This window comes from Neomonachus schauinslandi, chromosome 6, assembly GCF_002201575.2.
Source record: "Neomonachus schauinslandi chromosome 6, ASM220157v2, whole genome shotgun sequence".
NCBI lineage: Eukaryota > Metazoa > Chordata > Mammalia > Carnivora > Phocidae > Neomonachus > Neomonachus schauinslandi.
This window is the reverse complement of record NC_058408.1, coordinates 62,016,526-62,037,634: the sequence shown is the minus strand read 5'-3', so window position 1 is coordinate 62,037,634 and position 21,109 is coordinate 62,016,526. Positions and strand designations below refer to the sequence as shown.

Below are 21,109 nucleotides of genomic sequence, written 5' to 3'. Positions count from 1 at the left end.
TTTTTTTTTTTTAAGATTTATTTATTTATTTTAGAGAGAGAGTGAGCATGAGTGGGAGAGGCAGAAGGAGAGCGAGAGAAAATCTCAAGCAGACTCTAGGCTGAGTGCAGAGCCCAACATGGGGCTCAATCTCACAACCCTGAGATCACAACCTGAGCTGAAACCAAGAGTCAGATGTTCAACCAACTGCACCACCCAGGTACCTCCAGAAATAAGACACTCTTGAAGATAAAATACAATGTTGGAAGATGTGGTATGTAGTCTACCAGGTATAGAGCTGTAACAATCAAGAGAGGATGACAGTAGCACAAAGACCAAAGAAATAAAACACAGAGCCCAGACATATATGTACACCTGATTTATAACAAAGATACCAGACAAAGGACTGTCTTTTTGACAAATGGTACTGGGATATAGATAAATAACCATACGGGAAAAGAACAAATTATGACCCCCTACACAACACATCATATACAAAATAAAGACTGGTAGATTGTAGATTTAAATGTTAAAAGCAAGACTATAAAGTTTCTGGAAGATAATGTAAGAGAATATTTTTATGACCCGGGGCAGGGAAACATTTTTGATAAAGGATACAGAAAGCACTAAACAATAAAGGGGGAAAACTGAGATTACATTAAAATTAAGAAATTTTAATCATGAAGAAAGAAAAAAGAGAAAGAGAGAGAAAGAAAACTATCAGGACAATTATAAGGCAAGCTCCAGAATGGGAAAATATATTTACAATAGACATATTGTAAGGGTTTATACCCAGAATACATAAAGAATTTAAAAAAAAAAAAACATGTCAAATAACTCAAAATAATGAGTAGGATGTTTGAACATGTACCTCACAAAGGAGGACACCGATAAATACATGAAAAGATATTCAATCTCACAATTGAATCATCAGAGAAATGCAAATGAAAATCACAATGAGATAGCACTACAAGCCCACCAGAAAAACTGACAATATAATGTGTTGGCAGGAATATGGAGCAATGGTATCACTCCTATGGTGCTGTAGGAGTGTAAACTGATAAAATCCACCCAAAATGCTCTCCTTAACCATTCAATGTGAACATACACATACCTCAAGATCAACAATTCCACTCCAAGGTACACACCCAACATAAATGTGTGTCATGCACACCAAAGACATATTAAAGAATGTCCATAGCAGCAATATTCACAATAGCCCCAAATAGGAAACAATACAAAAATCCATCAATAGTAGAATAGATAAGTGAATTGTAGTATATTTATACAGTAGACCCACCAGTAAAAACGAACAAACTTCTGCCACATGCAACAATGTGTATGAATCTAACAAATGTAAGGTTGAATGAAATAAGCCAGACACAAAAAAAATACATACTGTGTGACCCAGTTTATGCAATGTTTAAAAAAATAGGCAGGTATCAACTAGTGGCTAGAGATCCTGCTTAGGCAATTTTCATGAAAGTTAAGTGATTAGCTCTAAGGGAATGAGAGGCAGGGATTGGGAGGGGGCACAAAGAGGGCTTCTCGGACAGGGCAGTGCTACACATCTTACAGGTGACAATCACATTTGAAGATAAATCATTAAGCTGCACATTTTTGTTTTGCATACTCTTCTGAATTTGTTAAATTGGGTCATTAGACAAGTAAAGGAGGATAGCATGAGCGACTAACCAACATATTATAGAATGCTGCCACAAGGTTCAGGAGGATGAGGACTGATATGTGGAGGTCATTAATGACCCTGAAAAGAACAAGTTTAGGTCAATATAAGGTCTAAGCTCAACTTAAGTATAAGAGACAAGGGGAGGTGAGAAATGCAATTGTGAATGTGGACAACTGTTTGGGAAGGTTTTGGTATAAAGGGGAGCAATACAGTTGGGTGATAGTTTAAAGGGAATGTATGGTTAAAAGAATATATTTTGTACTTGTTTGCTTTAAGATGGGAACTATAGGTCATAATCTCAGGATTGTGAGATTGAACCCCATGTTGGGCTCCATGCTGAGCATGGAGCCTGCTTAAGATTCTCTCTCCCTCTTTCTCTGCCCCTCCCCATTCCCCACTCGAGCACTCTCTTTTTCTCTCTCTTAAACAAAAAAAAAAAAGGGAGATAGTAAAGCTCATATTCTGGTGAGAATAACCCAGTCAAGAGGGAGGAAAGACATAAGAGCAAGAGGAGGTAAGTCCAAGAGTGAAACCCTTGGAAACAAAGAAAGATTTGGGACACAGGGCACACAGATGCAGGGACTGACCTTTGACACAAACTGGATACAAATGAATCTCTAACAGTTATAAACACAACACTGAGAGGAGACACAAGAGAGAAATTAATTCTAATGTGGGTAAAGGAGAGGTGGAAAGATGTAATCCGGGAAGGTGGAATGGGAGGGGGCATCTGAATGAAGCCTTGCAGGCTGGAAACATTTTGGTAGGTAGAAGATAGGGAAATATTTTAGGTCAGGAGGTCTGCATAAACCACAGCTAGGAATGCAAAAAGAAACGGAGGTGGGTAATAAGTTTATGAAGTAACTAAGGAGTGAGTGGTCTGTGTGTCTGCAGTAATACTTGAAAGACTGACAGAAAACAGAAAAAAACTATAACACCTAGAGATGATAATGAGACTGAATTATAATGCATCCTATTTTCCCATGGCAAGCTCCATCTACAGTGTCATTTTTACATTTCCATCAATGTTGATCAATTCTGCCATGTCAAATTTATTGCAAAGAAAACTTCAGACTAGAGGAAGAAGAAAGGCCTGTTACAGAGATCAAAAGATTGGAAAGTATCATTTGAGCGGAAAATAAATTGATTTTCAACTCTAGGAAGTGAGGACATTCAAGACCAGCTGTGTATATAAGGGAATTCAGAAAGCCACAAGCATGCCCAGGGAAGACACATACTCAGTCCTGAGAGGACCTTAAGCTGATCTCTAGGCTCAGAGCAAGCCCAGCTACAGGGTGAAGGAATGCCCCAGCACAGAGCCAATCAGCAAAGACTGGCAGACGTGGCTATTCTTTTTTGGTTTTTTGTGCAGGTGTTTTTTTGGTGGTTGTTTGTTTACTTATTTTAGCTCCTGGCATTCAAGGAAATTCTGTCAAAATTAGCTGAACATGAGCTAATGAAACAGAGACTTCAGTAATCACACACAATAAGGAATAATCTACAAAAATAATTTGGAAAAGTCTCAAAACGAAAGGACAATATAGCCTTCAACAATAAAAGAGAGAAAACCCATGGGGAACTGGGCTATTGGATTTCCAGAGTTACCAAAGTATAATAGTTCATTTCAATGTCTACTTTTCAACCAAAAAAAAAAAAAAAAATCACAAAACCTACAAAGAACCAGAAAAATATGGCCCACTTAGAGGTACAGAATAAATACAGAAACCACCCTTAAAAAATCTATAGACACATGGGGCGCCTGGGTGGCTCAATTGTTAAGCGTCTGCCTTCAGCTCAGATCATGGTCCACAGGGTCCTGGGATCGAGCCCCATGTTGGGCTCCCTGCTTAGTGGGAAGCCTGCTTCTCCCTCTCCCACTCCGCCTGTTTGTGTTCCCTCTCTCACTGTCTCTCTGTCAAATAAATAAGTAAAAATCTTTTTAAAAAATCTATAGACACCAGGCCTACTAGACAAACAGTTTAAAACAATGGTCTTAAATATGCTCAAAGAGCTAAGAGAAAACATGGCCAAAGAACTAAAAGAAATAAGGAAAATAACTGTACACATGAAACTAATATAACTCTATGTTAACTGGAATTAAAATAAAAACTTAAATAAAGAAAATAAATTATAAAAGGAACTAAACACAAATCTGGAGCTGAAAAGTACAACAACTGAAATGAAAAATTCCTAAAGGCATAGAAGAGCAGATGTGAGCAGCAGAACAAAGGATCAGCAAACTTGAAGATAGGATAGTTAAAATAACTGAGTCTGAGGAGCAGAAAAAGAAAAGAATGAATTACCATATGATCCAACCATTCCCTTTCTGGTTATATGCCCAAGGGAAGTGAAAGTAGGGATGAAAACAGATACTTGTGCATTGATGTTCATGGTAGCTTTATTCACAAGAGCCAAAGGGTGGTAACAAACTAAAAGTTCATGAGCAAATGAATGGATAAACAGACTGTCGTATATATGTAAATGGAATATTACCCTTAAAAAGGCATGATATTTTGATATGTACTACACCACAGATGTACCTTGAAAACATTATGCTAGATGAAACATGCCAGACACAAAAGGACAAATATTGTTTGTTTCCATGTGTGTCAGGTACCTAGACTAGGCAAATTTATAGAGACGGAAAGTAGAAGAGGTTGTCAGGGGTTGGGAGAGAAGGGAATGGAAGTTATTATTTCATGGCTATGGAGCTGTTGTTTGGGATGATAAAAATTCTGGAAATGGATAGTGTTGTGCACTGTGATTGTATTTAATGCAAATGAGTTGTACACTTAACGATGGTTAAATGTAAATTTTAAAATGGCAAAAACGCTAAATTTAATGGTACGTTTATCTACCACAATAGAAAAAGTACAAAAAAAGTAGATGCATAAGAGAAAAGCAGCCAAATTCTCACCAGTTCTAGCTTCCATTTCTCAGCCTCACCAGCCGATGGACCTTTGACAGTATCTGCATTGTCCTGGGAGAATCGCCACTTGGCAGCTTCATCCACCCCAGAGTCTTCAGCTGTTGTAATCCAAGAATTCTGCAGGTTTCCCTAAAATAAAATGTATGAGTAATTATAACTGGCATCTAACTTTAAATCAACATACATGCTTTACAAATGGAACACTGATTCTCATCTGTGATGAAAGGAAGACGAGAGCAGATGCTTCTAAATTACACATCAAGAATGATTTTACACTTTCATGCTATTAGGGTCATATTCCACAAGTGTTACAAAGTCAGATTCCTACAGGCACAGGTAATAATGTAAATGAGCAAAGAGGGCTGGCTGCCAGTGTTTCAACAAATGAACTTCTCTCTTACTTCTCTGGAGACATATATTCTTAAAACACACAGCCCTCTCTTGGTTTCATTTTCTACCTTTCATAAAGGCATGACTAATAATAATGTTAATACAGATGGTATTTACTATGTGCCAGACACTGTTTATGTGCTTCACATATATTAACTCATTTAATCACTATAACAACCCTATGAGATAAGTTTCATTGTTATCTCCATTTCATAGAAGAGGAAATTGCAGTGCCTGGGTGGCTCAGTCAGTTAAGTGTCTGACTCTTGATTTTGATTCAGGTTATGATCTCAGGGTCACGAGATCAAGCCCCTGGGCTCTGCATTCAGCAGGGAGTCTGTTTGAGATTCTCTCTCCCTCTCCCTCTGCCCCCCCCACACCGTGTTTGCTCACTCTCTCTCTCTCTCTCTCTAAAATAAATAAATAAATCTTAAAAAAAGAAGAGGAAACTGAGTCACACTGAGTAATTTGTAAGAGTCACAGAGGTAGGAAGTAGCTAATAAGCAGCAGAGCTAGGATCTGAACCCTAGCAATCTAGTTCCCCAGGCCATGCCCCAAACCACTATGCTCTCCTGTCTTTCCAGAAAAATATTTATCTTCAATAAGAAAAACAGTGCATGGAGATAAACAGAACTGACATATAGCCTGCACGTCAGGGACTCACAAAGGAGTGGTAGGGACCATGACAAACGGTCTGAAAGTTGCAGCCATTACTCAGTTCCATGCAATTGCTGCCATGTGTGAATGCAAACTCATATTACAAAAAAAAATCTTCTGATTTTTTTAAAAGATAAGCCAGATATCTGGCTTTTCATCTGAAACACTGTTAAATACTGGTTTATTGTTCATCAAACAAACAAAACATGCCTATAGACCACATCTGGTGTATACCCATTGTGTTTGCACCTCTGATACCCTCTCAACATTCAGTGAAATATGCAGCCCAAAGATCTGGGTAATTTGTGTGTACAAGGACTGAAATATTAATTTAATTCAACAAATAATTACTGAACTCTTGCTAAGGGCCAAAGGATATGGTAGTACTCACAGGAGAGGATATGTCCCAAACACAGAACTACACTGCAGTGCCATATCATGCTAGAATGAACTAAACTGCTCATTCATCCCAAGTAGTATTCTGAGGGCCTATTCCATATTCTTCTGGAAGTTCAGTTTAATGCAAACATTTGTGTATGTTAGCTCCTATGTTCAGGCACTGTGCTAAGAGCTTGGGGGATAAAAATGAACAAGACCAATCTCATCCTCAAGACAAACCCCTAAGCAGATAATTTCAATTTAATAAGGTAAGTGCTAGGCCAGAGGTGTGCATGGGGAGCTATGGGAAAACAAAGGAGGGGCACTGAGAACAAGAGATTCAAGGAAGGTTTTCTGGGGAAGTGTTGACATTGGTGTTATGTCTTGGATGAGAAAGAGCAAGCTAGATGAGAAGAGCATGCCAAGAAGAAAACAGTATGGGGAAAGTCACAGATGTGTGAAAAAGTCTGGTGCCTACAGGGGACTCATGCAATTCAGAATTACTAGAGATTGAGGCACAAAACAACAGATATCAAAATGTCAAGCTAGAGAGTCAAATAAGGATCTGGAAAATATGGTATAACAAGCTTGGACTTGATTTTCTAGTAAGGACAAATCAAGATCTTAGTGCATTCAAAGTTGCCTTAGAGAATTGTGAAGAACGGCAGCACTAATTTCCTACAGAGAAATTGGAAAAAGTACATACACTATACATTGCTGATTTATGAAATAAAATATTGTCATTCTTTGGAAAGAAGTGCTAGTCTAATTGACACTTTGTGTTTCACAGATAACATTTAAGAATTTGAATGGTATTTGACCAAAATTAAAAAAATATAATTACATTTACATCCCTGGAGATCACTGAAAACCTTTGATTACTTAATTGAGGGGAGGGGTAGTAGTGAGGGGATGAAAGTAGACATGAAAGATATGACTCAGAAATGTTCTGCTTTTAAAAAAATCTCTGAGATCTTTGAATGAGAACACATGCCAAAATTTCTTTTTTCTTTTTTTTTTTAAGATGTATTTATTTATCTGAGGGCAGGGAGGGGCAGAGTGAGTCCCATGCAGACTCCATGAAGAACACAGAGCCCTACTCAGAGCTGGATCTCACAACCCTGAGATTATGACCTGAGTCGAAACCAAGAGTTTCGCTCAGCTGACTGCGCCACCCAGTTGCCCCCAAAATTTCTAATAAATAGCATATATTTTAATATTATTATAATTTTTTGAACTCTGGAGAGAAGTTCTCCATGAAGAGAAATTTCACTTAAAAAATGATGAAAAATGAAGATGGAAATGGTTGTAATTTTTAAAAAATAACCTGCTTGTTTCTTCAACCACTGGGTCATAAAGTAGTTAAAGCACTAAACATCATGTAGGCTACCATCCAAGTCCAAGGCTAAAACTCAAGAACAATAAAGAGGATGTTCCTCTCTTGTGGGGAGAATCGTCTACCCCATGGCAAACAAAGGTAGTTTGGTTAAATACTGACAAGCTATTCCTAACTTATGCAGAAAGTCTAACTCAAGGCTAGGCAGATGGATCTGGGGAGTCAGACAGTCCCATGTTTGAGTCCTAGCTTTGCCATTTTCTAGCTTTGTGACAGTAGTAGTGTTGCTTTGTTTACTTAACTGCCCTGTACCTTAATTTACTCATCTGAAAACAGGCATAACACTCACCTTCCTTCGCTACTATAAACCTAAAATAATTGAATGTAAATAAAGTGCTTGATATACTGCCTGCCACATCGTAACATGTAGTCATCAGTAAGTATTAGTCATTACTGTATAATTATTTTAATTATTTTTCAAAAGAAGGCATTAAGAAATACTGAAAATCTATACTCAAATCTGCCAATAGCTTTGGCAAGATCTACCATCAGCATGGTAACAGACTCAGTAAAAAGAGTTCAGAAAAAAAAAGAAAGATAATGTCTCTTGATGTGTTTATATTTAAGATATTCTAAAAAGTTTCATTTACATTAAAACTGAACACAGCACTGAGCATACATTGCTGAAATGCCTCAATTCACCTACACAAGCAAAAAGCAGTAGGGTTAGTAATTCTTTTTTAATTTAATTTTCTTATGTTATGTTAGTCACCATACAATACATCATTAGTTTTTGATGTAGTGTTCCATGATTCATTGTTTTCGTATAACACCCAGTGCTCCATGCAGTATGTGCCCTCCTTAATATCCATCACTGGGCTAACAAATCCCCCCTGCCCCCCTCCCCTCTAAAACCCTGTTTGTTTCTCAGAGTCCATAGTCTCTCATGGTTCATTTCTCCCTCCGATTTCCTCCCCGCCCTTCATTTTTCCCTTCCTTCTCCTAATGTCCTCCATGCTCTTCCTTATGTTCCACAAATAAGTGAAACCATATGATAATTGACTTCCTCTGCTTGACTTGTTTCACTTAGCATAATCTCCTCTAGTCCCATCCATGTTGATGTAAAAGTTGGGTATTCATTCTTCCTGATGGCTGAGTAATATTCCATTGTATATATGGACCACATCTTTATCCATTCATCTGTTGAAGGGCATCTCGGCTCTTTCCACAGTTTGGCTATTGCAGACATTGCTGCTATGAACATTGGGGTGCATATGGCCCTTCTTTTCACTACATCTGTGTCTTTGGGGTAAATACCCAGTAGTTCAATTGCTGGGTCATAGGGTAGCTCTATTTTTAATTTTTTGAGGCACCGCCACACTGTTTTCCAAAGTGACTATACCAACTTGCATTCCCACCAACAGTGTAAGAGGGTTCCCCTTTCTCCACAACCTCTCCAACATTTGTTGTTTCTTGCCCTGTCCATTTTTGCCATTCTAACTGGTGTAAGGTGGTATCTCAGTGTGGTTTTGATTTGAATTTCCCTGATGGCTAATGATGATGAACATATTTTCATGTGTCTGTTAGCCATTTGTATGTCTTCTTTGGAGAAGTGTCTGTTCATGTCTTCTGCCCATTTTTTGACTTGATTATTTGTTTTTTGGGTGTTGAGTTTGAGAAGTTCTTTATAGATCTTGGATACCAGCCCTTTATCTGTACTGTCATTTGCAAATATCTTCTCCCATTCTGTGGGTTGCCTCCTTGTTTTGTTGACTGTTTCCTTTGCTGTGCAGAAGCTTTTTATCTTGATGAAGTCCCAAAAGTTCATTTTTGCTTTTGTTTCACTAGCTATCTCCAAAGAGATGTATCTTGAAAGAAGTTGCTGTGGCCAATGTCAAAGAGGTTATTGCCTATGTTCTCCTCTAGGATTTTGATGGATTCCTGTCTCACATTGAGGTCTTTCATCCATTTTGAGTTTATCTTTGTGTGTGATGTTAGAGAATGGTCAAGTTTCATTCTTCTGCATGTGGCTGTCCAATTTTCCCAGCACTATTTATTGAAGAGACTTTTTTCCATTGCATATTTTTTCCTGCTTTGTCGAAGATTATTTGACCATAGAGTTGAGGGTCCATATCTAGGCTCTCTATTCTGTTCCATTGGTCTATATGTCTGTTTTTGTGCCAGTACCATGCTGTCTTGGTGATCACTGCTTTGTAATATAGCTTGAAATCGGGCAACGTGATGCCCCCAGCTTTGTTTTTCTTTTTCAACATTTCCTTGGTGATTCGGGGTCTTTTCTGATTTCATACAAATTTTAGGATTGCTTGTTCCAGCACTTTGAAAAATGTCATTGGAATTTTCATCAGGATGGCATTGAAGGTATAGATTGTTCTGGGTAGCATAGACATTTTAACAATGTTTATTCTTCCGATCCATGAGCATGGAATGTTTTTCCATCTTTTTGTGTCTTCTTCAATTTCTTTCATGAGTGTTCTATAGTTCCTAGAGTATAGATCCTTTACCTCTTTGGTTAGGTTTATTCCGAGGTATTTTATGGTTTTTGGTGCTATTTTAAATGGAATCATTTCTCTAATTTCTCTTTCTACAATTGCATTGTTAGTGTATAAGAAAGCAACTGATTTCTGTGCATTGATTTTGTATCCTGAAGCTGTTTCAAAAAATAGAAACAGAAGGAAAGCTTCCAGACTCATTCTATGAGGCCAGCATTACCTTAATCCCCAAACCAGGCAAAGACCCCATCAAAAGGGAGAATTTCAGACCGATATCCCTGATGAATATGGATTCCAAAATCCTCAACAAAATCCTAGCTAATAGGATCCAACAATACATTAAAAGGATCATCTACCATGACCAAGTGGGATTTATCCCCGGGATGCAAGGGTGGTTCAACATTCGCAAATCAATCAATGTGATAGGACACATTAATAAGAGGAGAGAGAAGAACCATATGGTCCTCTCAATGGATGCAGAAAAAGCATTTGACAAAATACAGCATCCTTTCCTGAATAAAACTCTTCAGAGTATAGGGATAGAGGGAACATTCCTCAAGTTCATAAAATCCACCTATGAAAAACCCACAGCAAATATCATCCTCAATGGGGAAAAGCTGAGAGCCTTTCCCTTAAGATCAGGAACACGTCAAGGATGCCCACTCTCACCACTATTGTTCAACATAGTACTAGAAGTCCTAGCAACAGCAATCAGACAACAAAAAGAAATAAAAGGTATTCAAATTGGCAAAGAAGAAGTCAAACTCTCTCTTTTCGCAGACGACATGATACTTTATGTGGAAAATCCAAAAGACTCCACCCCCAAATTACTAGATCTCATACAGCAATTCAGTAATGTGGCAGGGTTAGCAACTCTATAGCAACAAAATAACACAGAAGACTGACATTAAAATAGATATCCAGGTCTCCTGACACGTGCAACAATCATTTTGATTGTTTGCATTATATTTTAGTTCACGTGTTTTTTTAAAAAAGAAACACTCTACAATTTTGTTTTTTCCATAACTATGGCTGTAATTTTCTTCAGCAAGTTTCCTTTGTTCCTATAGCAAAGCATGTGTGTTGGTACATTGTTTCCTTCCCCTTCTGTATTACTCACTTCTCTTGCCCTCTGGTTCACTTGTCTGCCTAATTTCCTTTCTCACTTCACTTCCCCTTCTTCCACTTCTTTGTCATTGTACAAATACCAAAGTCTATGAATAATTGAGTCACTGTTTGCTAAGTGACTACATATTTGGAAGAAAAGCAAAAGAATATATTTTTAAAACGAGCTACTTCGAAGTACTTTTTATATGGCTCTATCATCTTCAAATTGACATTAAAATAATAAGAAACTAAGATGGGATTTTTAACTTGTACTAACATTGATAATAAATAATATCATAATATAAATATTCAAAAAACTCTTCTGGTGAAGGGAGAACAGCTGGACACAAACTGAAACATACTTCAGAAAAATAAACTGAAATACTGATCAGCCCACTTTGCCATTCAGATTTAACACAATCAGCTACTTCTAAATAGGAAATTCTAACATAGAACTCAAGGATTACAAATGAGATATCAGGTCAGGTCAACAAAAAAAAACACTTCAAAATAAAAAATTAGAGGACACCTAGGTAAAACATTAAGGCACTCATATTTTTTCTTAATCAGAATGGATTTACCAATGACAACTAAGTCAAAATCACCAAAATCCATTGTAAAGTAAAGCTGCAACAGGCAAATATTAACACTTCCCCATGGAAATCTGAATTTGTTTCAAAAAGCAGGACAAGCTGTGATTAACTGTGTCCTATAGCAAAAGAGTAAATAACATTTTTAAGGCAACAGTATCTCTGACAAGTCATAAGGAGACATTAAGTTTAAACACTACTTAAATATCATCACAAGAATTTTGTGTTGTACAATTAAAGACATCATCGAATCCACTGTTCTTCAAAATGTGGTGCATTGATACTAGAATCACTTAGGCAACTTGTTAAAAATTCATATTTTTAACTCAAGGACTTAACCCAAACCCACTGCATCAGACTCTCAGGGAAGGGAGCTCAGGAATCTGCACTATCAACAAGTATCCCAAGTGATTGTTACATTAAAGAGTAAGAACAGCTAATATGGGTGAATCTTCTCAAATTGCCAATAAGCAGAGGACATGTGAGGTTAAGCCACATTTGCAACATTACTATTGTTACTATTGTTAACATTACTCGTGAAACACCCCACTTGTTAGGGACGACGGGAAACTAACATGCTGATCCTGGTACCCTCAGGCCAGTGCTCTCTATGCTTCCCCATGCTGCCGATTACACTTATTAGGATTCAGAGTGCAAGGACAATTTAGAGGAAGACAACAGAAATCTAAGCTACAGTTAGAAAGTTTCTGGATTTACCAAGTGTTTCCTATTTGATCTGCTTCCTGCTTCGGACCTGCTCTTTCCATATGGAAAAAACATAAATGGTATGTATGCTCAGAGAGGAAATCAGCACAGATATTTGGCATCGCTACATCATTGCATTTGAGGATTCATTCCACCATGGTGAATCTTAATTTTTGAGGCCCCAAGTGAGTAATAGCACAGTACATTTGCCAAACTTCAAGTCAAGAATTTCAGCAGTTCAGAAGGCTGGGGGAGAGGGTAGGAAGGAACATTCAAACTAAAATATAATTTATGGTTTGAAAAATGCTCACAGATGCATCCAGAAGTGTTTGTTCCCTCATTGCTTCCTCCTGTCTCTGAGATTTCAGCTCTTGCTGGAGCCTTTCATTTTCAAGCACAACTACTTGTACCCTATTTTTCATTCCAGAGAGTTCCTCCTGTAAAAAGCAGAAACAAAAATACCAACTACATTAAGCATTTTTAAGCAGTGTTAATCACTGATTACTAAATGACCCAACATGATACAAAGCATGGAAAACATGCTCTCTATTCATTTTCTGAAATATTGTAATTTTACTTAGACAAATGAAGCAACTCAAACATTAGCTAACAAACAAAAAGAAGCATGGGGAATATAGTAAAGAGCCTGCTAATGGCCATATCACAGAAATGTGTGGTTTCTGACAGTTTTTTTGTAGGCTTCCAGAAAGACTTTAATTAAAGGGGTTATCTAAAAAATTTTTAAGAATAAGGTAGACTTTTAAACAATAAGGTGAGATACATTATTACTCCTGCTCAAATGCCGACAACTTGTTGAACCTAACAGAGGATTAAAGGGATACAGAGGACTCTGAGATAGGCATGGAAAGTTAGAATAGTTATCGACTGACTGGTAGCCAGATGGAGGGAAATTATGAGCGAGATAGTTTGGTGGAGAGTTCTCAAAGAGTGCTTGTCTGTCCTTGCAGGCATAAGATAAGGGAATACAATAAGTAACAATTAGAATAGCTATTGGGTGGTGTCTCACTCTCGGAAAAAAGGTAAAAAATATCAATACATTGACGGCACAATACTTCATTACCAGTGTAATAAAAAACTATTAAGCAATATATGCAAGTTCCATTTCAATTATTTCATTCAGAAAAAAGCCAAAACCCAAGTCTATAATTGAAAGCTTTAACTAAAAAAAATATTGCAGGCTTCCAATTTTTGGTCTGGAATATAATGAGCTTGGAAGACAACATTCACAACAAGAGAAAAGCTGGACACACCAAAAAATCAACCACTCTTCTTAAATCCAAAAGAGAACTGAGGTCACAGGGAAAACTGTCATCTCTCAAATTGGACAGACAGGTGTTCCTGAGAATCACAACCTACCTGAGCAGAAACTTCCAGGGGAACCAGTCCTGGGAAGGAAAAGGTAAAGTGTAATTGGCAGCTCATGGCAGATAAGTTTGAGGGTTAAAAACTCCAGAAGAACCATCTTAAAGGGATTCCTATATTTTGTGAGTTTTATCTCTAGGACACTACCAGGTTCTTAGAGCAAAGACTAGAGAAAAATCCCTTCCAGCTTCCTCTAGTACAAGAGGAAAAGTAGCCACTTTGAAATATGCCCAAAGCATTTCTGTTCTTAAAAAGGCCTGCCTCAAGACAAAGTATTTTACCAGAGCCTAAATAGCTGGGGTTTTTCACAACCTAACTGCCCTGCCCTCAAAAAAGGAAATATCCAACCCCAGCTCCCTCTAGGCTTCCCACCTCACTTAGGGCGACAGGGTGACTGAGAAGCACTTGTGAAGGTAAAAGCTAATGGGCATAGACTCCCTAAAAGACTGAGACCTAATCATAGGACTATAAAATGCTTCCCCGGGCGCCTGGGTGGCTCAGTTGGTTAAGCGACTGCCTTCGGCTCAGGTCATGATCCTGGAGTCCCGGGATCGAGTCCCGCATCAGGCTCCCTGCTCGGCAGGGAGTCTGCTTCTCCCTCTGACCCTCCTCCCTCTTATGCTCTCTGTCTCTCATTCTCTCTGTCTCAAATAAATAAATAAAATCTTTAAAAAAATAAAATAAATAAAATAAAATAAAATGCTTCCCCTGCTCTCACACCCACCACCACATCAAAAGGGCGCCTATAAAATAACAAGGGAATACACTAAAATAACTGCATATCTCAGACTATAGTTAAGAAGAATTTTCAAGGGAAGCCCAAAGACAACAGGGGAAACATAAAGCAGGACACTAGTGGAAATTTTAGCCTCTGACAACTGTAGTAACACCAAACAGTAAACACAGCCTAACTCCTACCACAATAAACATAATGTCTCACTCTAAACAGTTCCTTTTACCCACTACTTTGTGGCCAGCACTCAACAAAAAATTAGAAAGCACACTAAAAGACTTAAAGCACAGTTTAAAGAGATGAAGAAAGCACAGAACCAGACTTTAATATGGCAGCAATGTTGGAATTATCAGATTGGGAGTTTAAAATAATTATGATTAATATGTTAAAGTATCTAATGGAAAAAGTGGACCACATGAAAGGACAGACGGGAAATATAAGCAGAGATGGAAACTCTAAGAAAGATTCAAAGTGCTGGAAATCAAAAACACCATAATAGAAATGATGAATGACTTTGATGGGCTCATTAATAGATTGGACACAACCAAGAAAAGAATCGGGGAACCTGAAGAACTGCCAATAGAAATTTCCCAAACTAAAATGCAAGGAGAAAAAAGAATGAAAAAGAACAGAATATCCAAGAAATGTGGGACAATTATAAAAGGTGACAAAGAGAAAGTGATCTCTAGTTTAATTCTACTGTGGTCTGAGAACATATGTTTTATGATTTCTAAGGTGACAAGAAGAAATATTTGAAACAATAACGACCAAGAATTTTCCAAAATGATAACCACCAAACCACAGATCCAGGAAGCTCAGAGAACACCAAGCAGTATAAAATAAACAAAAAAATCTAGCCCCACATCAGGCTCCCTGCTCCGCGGGAAGCCTGCTTCTCCCTCTCCCACCCCCCCTGCTTGTGTTCCCTCTCTCGCTGTGTCTCTCTCTGTCAAATAAATAAAATGTTTAAAAAAAAAAAATCTATACCCGATAGGCATATCATATTCAAACTGCAGAAAATCAAAGACAAACAGAAAATCTTTAAGAAAGTCAGAAATCAGGGTTTTCTTCAGAAACCCTGCAAGCAAGAAGAAAACGGAATGAAATATTTAAAGTATTCAAAAGAAAAAAACTCACCAACCTAGAATTCTGTATTCAGGCAAATTAACTTTCAAAGGTAAGGGGAAAATAAAGACTTTCTCAGATAAAAAAAAATTGAGCAAGTTTGTCTCCAGTAGACCTGCCTTGCAAGAAATGTTAAATGTTCTCCAGAAAGGAGGAAAATGATACAGGTTATAAGCTCAGAAGTACACAAAAAAGAAAGAGCATTAGAAAAGGAATATATGGTGATAAAACAAAATACTTTTTTTTTTTTTAAACTTAACTGATCTAACATATAACAGTTTGTTCAACATCACGGTAGCAGCGCTATATATAGTGAGTATAGCTTATGAATAATTGAAATGAATGACAGCAATGTTATAGAGGACAGGAGGGAGGGATTGGAAACACTCTCTCATAAGGGACTTGCCCTACCCATGTGGTGGTATAGAGCTATTTGAATGCAGACTTAGATTACTGATCAATGTAATTGCAAACTCAAGGACAATCACTTACAAAAGTAAAAAAAAAGTTCAACTGCTATGCTAAGAGAGGAGAAAAACTGCAATCAAATAACAGGATCACTTAAAGCCAGAAAAAGAGTAGAAGACTGAAGAGAGGGGAGGGGGAGAAAGAAAGAAAGAAGAAAGAAAGAAAGAAAGAAAGGAAGGAAGGAAGGAAGGAAGGAAGGAAGGAAGGAAGGAAGAAAGAAAGAAAGAAAGAAAGAAAGAAAGAAAGAAAGAAAGAAAAGAAAGAAAGAAAGAAAGAAAGAAAGAAAAGAAAGAACGAACGAACGAACAAGGGCAATGAATAGAAAACAGTAACAAACATGGTAGGTATTATCCAACTATATTGATATCCAAACATATCAATAATAACTTTAAGTGTCCATGGTCTGAATACCCCAATAAAAAGAAAGAGACTATAAAAATGAATGACAAACATGACACAAGCATATGTTGTCTATAAGAAGCCCACTTTAAATATAAAGACACAGATAAATGAAAGGTAAATGGATAGAGAGACATACCATGCTAACATAAATCAAAAGAAAGCTGGTATAGCTATAGTAATTTCAGACAAAGCAGACTTCATACCAAACAAAAATATAAGGGATAAAAAGAAGCATCACATAATGATAAAGGGGTCAATTCTCCTGGCACATAATGATCCTTAATGTGTATGTGCCTAACGACAGAAGATCAAAATACATGATACAAAAACTGATAGAACTGTACAAAGAAACAGATGAATCCACTATTTCAGCTGGAGATTTCAAAACCCCTCTGTCAGTAATTGACAGATCCAACAGATCTTGCAGAATGGCAAAACATTGGTAGGTACATAGTTGAACTGAACAGCATCAGCCACCGAGTGGAACTAAATGGCATTTATAGAATATTTTATCCAACAAGAGAATACACATTCTTCTTAAGCTAAAACAGAACATTCACCAAAACGTACCACATCCTGGGCCTAAAAACACACCTTAACAAATCAAAAAGAATAGAAATCATAAAAAGTATGTTCTCAGACCACAGTAGAATTAAACTAGAGATCAATAACAGAAAGATGGCTGGAACACTCCCAATATACTTGGTGATTAAACAATAGTTCTAAATAACATACAGGTCAAGGACAAAGTCTCAAGAAAAATTTTAAAATATTTTGAACTAAATAAAAATGAAAATACAACTTACCAATATTTGTGAGATACAACAAAATCAGTGAAAAACATCAGAAAAGAAGAAAGATTCCAAATCAATAATCTAAGCTTCTGTCTTAGGAAACTTAAAAAAAAAATATGGGGAGTAAGTTAAATCCAAAGTAAGCAGAAGATACAATAAAAATTAGAGTAGAGATCAAAGAAATTAAAAATAGAAAAGCAATAGAGAAAAGCAACAAAACCAAAAGCTGGGTCCTTGAAATGATCAATAAAACTGTAAGACTCTAGACTCTAGCCTGGCTAACTAAGAAAAAAAGGGAGAAGACACAAATTACTAACATCAGAAATCAAAGTGGAGTCATCATTACAGATCCCATGAACATTAAAAGGATAACAAAGGAATACCATGAACAACTCTATGCCCATAAATTTTGTAATTTAGATAAAATGGACCAATTCCTTGAAAGACACAATCTATCAAAACTCACAGAAGGAGAAATAGTCTGAACAAGGCCTACATCTATAAAAGCAATTGAATCAATTATTAATAACCTTTAAAACAGAAAGCACCAGGCCTGCCATTAGTTCACTTGTGAATTACACCAAAAATTTAAGTAACAAATTATACCAATTTTTTACAACATCTTCCATAAAATATCTGAGGGAATACTTCCTAACTCATTCTTGAGACCAGCATCACCCTAATAGCCAAACCAGGTGAAGACACTACAGAAATGGAAAATTAGAGACCTATAATATATCTCATGAAGATAAATACAAAAATCCCCATCGAAATATCAGCAAATCAAACGCAATGATGTATAAAAAGAACTATACAACAGGACCAAATGGAATTTATTCTAGGTATACAAGGTTGGTTCAGTATTTGAAAAGGCATTAATGTAATCCATCACATCAACAAGCTAGAAAAATAATTTATGATCATACCAATAGACAGAAAAAGCAAGTGACAAATTCCAGTAGCCATTCAAGATAAAAATTCTCAGCAGACAAGAAATAGAGGAAAACATCCTCAAATTCATAAACAGCCTCTATAAATAACATATAGCTAATGTCATACTCAATGGTGAGACTATAGATAGTTTCCCATTAAGAACAAGAACAAGGCAAGGATGTCCCTTCTCATCACTCCTATTCAACACCATACAAAAAATCCTAGCTAATGCAACAAGATAGGAAAAAGAAATAAAAACCATATATACTGGAAAGGAAGAAATAATTTTTTAAAAAGACATCTGATTTTGTTATTTTGTGGATATTTACTAACTGATTTTAATTCATATAAAGGGGCAAAAGACCCAAATACTTAACATCATAATGAGAAGAACAATATCAGAAGATTGACACTACCCAACTTCAAGATTTACTATAAAGTTCCAATAATCAAGACAGTATGGTATTTGCAAAAGAATAGACCAATAGATCAATGGAGCAGAAAAGTGATCCCAGAAGTAGATTCAAACAAATATAGTCATCTGATCTTTATAAAGAAGCAAAGGCAATTCAATTGAAACATTCTTTTCAACAAATGGTGCTGAAACAACTGGATATCCACATGCAGAAAAAAAGAAAAGAAAAGAAAAGAAAAAACAATCTAGACAGAGATCTTACACCTTACATAAAAATGAACTAAAAATGGAGCATAGATATAAATGTAAAACACAAAATTATAGAAGAATGGGGAAAATACTGATGACCTTGGGTTTGGCAATGATCTTTAGATAGAATACGAAAAGCAAAATCTATGAAAGAAAAAATTGATAAGTTAGGCTTTACTGAAATTAAAACCTTCTGCTCTATGAAGGACACTGTTAGGAGAATCAAAGACTAGCCACAGACTAGGAGAAAAGAATTGCCAAAGACATAGCTGATAAATGACTGGTTTCCAAAATATATAAGGAACTCTTAGAACTCAATAATAAGAAAACAAACAATCCAATTTTAAAAAAGAAAGTATATAAGTGGAAAATAAGTACAGGAAAATCATATCCAATATTACATGTCATCAGGGAATTTAAATTAAAACACACCTCAAGTACATTAAAATCCAAAACACCAATGACACCAAATGCTGGCAAGGATGTGGAGCATCAAGAACTCTCATTCATTGCTGGTGAAAAAGCAAAATGGTACAGCCATTTAGGAAGACAGTTTGACAGCTTCTTACAAAACTAAAAATACTCTTTATCGAGTGATCCAGCAATTGAGTTTCTTGGTATTTACTCAAATGAGTTAAAAATTTATATCCACAAAAACCTGCACATGAATATTTATAGCAGTGTTGTTCATAGTTGCCAAAACTTGGAAGCAAGCAAGATGTCCTTCAAAGGATGAATGGATAAACAAACTATGTTATACCCATACAATAGAATATTACCCAGTGATTAAAAAAAGGCTACTGAGCCATGAAAAGACATGGAGGAAACTTAAATGCCTATTCCTAAGTCAGTGAAGCCAGTCTGAAAAGGCTACAGACTATATGATTCCAACTACATGACATTCTGAAAAAGCAAAACTGTGCAGACAGTAAAGAGACCAGCAGTTGCCGGCATTTGGAGGGTAAGAAAGGAGAGATGAGTAAATGGAGCACAGATGATCTTTACCGCAGTGGAACTATTCTCTTTGCTACTGTAATGATGGATACACATCATTATACATTTTTCAAAAGCTATAGGATGTATGACACCATTAGAAAAGAGAACTATAGGCCAATATCCTTGATAAACATAGATGCAAAAATTCTCAATAACATACTTGCAAACTAAATCCAACAATACGTTAAAAAAATCATTCACCACAATCAAGTGGGATTTATTCCTGGGTTGCAAGGGTAGTTCAATATTTGCAAATCAGTCAACATGATACACCACATTAATACAAGAGAGGATAAGAACCGTATGATCATTTCAATAGATGCAGAAAAAGCATTTGACAAAGTACAACATCCATTCATGACAAAAACCCTCAACAAAGTAGGTTTAGAGGGAACATGACTCAACATAATAAAGGCCATAGGTCAAAAGCCCACAGCTAATATCCTCAATGGGGAAAAACTGAGAGCTTTTCCTCTATGGTCAAGAACAAGACAGGGATGTCCACTTTTGCCACTTTTATGCAACATAATACTGGAAGTCCTAGCCACAACAATCAGACAACAAAAAGAAATAAAGAACATCCCAATTGGCAAGGAAGAAGTAAAACTTTCACTATTTGCAGATGACATGATACTCTATATGGAAAACCTGAAAAACCACCAAAAAACTGCTAGAACTTATACATGAATTCAGTAAGGTCACAGAATACAAAATCAACGTACAGAAATCTGTTGCATTTCTATACACCAGTAATGAAGCAGCAGAAAGAGAAATTAAGGAATCTATCCCATTTACAATTACACCAAAAACAATAAGATACCTAGGACTAAACCTAACCAAAGAGCTGAAAGACCTGTACTCTGAAAACTATAAAACACTGATGAAAGAAATTGAAGATGACACAAAGAAATGGAAAGACATTCCATGCCCACGGATTAGAAGAATATTGTCAAAATGTCCATACTATGCAAAGCAATCTACATATTTAATGCAATCCCTATCAAAATACCAACAGCATTTTTCACAGAGCTAGAACAAACAATTCTATAATTTGTATGGAACCAAAGAGGACCCCCAAATAGCCAAAGCATTCTTGAAAAAGAAAAGCAAAGCTGGAGGGGGAGGAAAAGATGGAGGAGGAGTAGGGGACCCTATTCCAACCAGTCCCACAATTGAGCTGGGTATCTACCAGACCACTCTGAACACCCACGAAATCAGCCTGAGATGTAAGAATATATATCTGGATCTCTACAAACAGAATATCGCAGGCAGTTGGTTTCAAGGTATGAAGTGATTCTGCAGGCAGATATTGGAAGATAAATGGAAGGGGGAGGGAGCCATGG

General features: G+C 36.7%; 1 protein-coding gene across 1 annotated transcript in view; it reads right to left on the bottom strand.

The window, feature by feature from the left end:
* Positions 1-21,109, bottom strand: part of SDCCAG8 (SHH signaling and ciliogenesis regulator SDCCAG8) — a 234,050-nt gene that overhangs the window by 188,238 nt on the left and 24,703 nt on the right. The window contains exons 5-6 of the mRNA XM_021682699.2: positions 12,580-12,705; positions 4,584-4,724 (exon numbers count right to left, since the gene is read on the bottom strand). Of these exons, the coding sequence (XP_021538374.2) occupies positions 4,584-4,724; positions 12,580-12,705 (267 nt within the window). The remainder of the gene's footprint in view (positions 1-4,583; positions 4,725-12,579; positions 12,706-21,109) is intronic.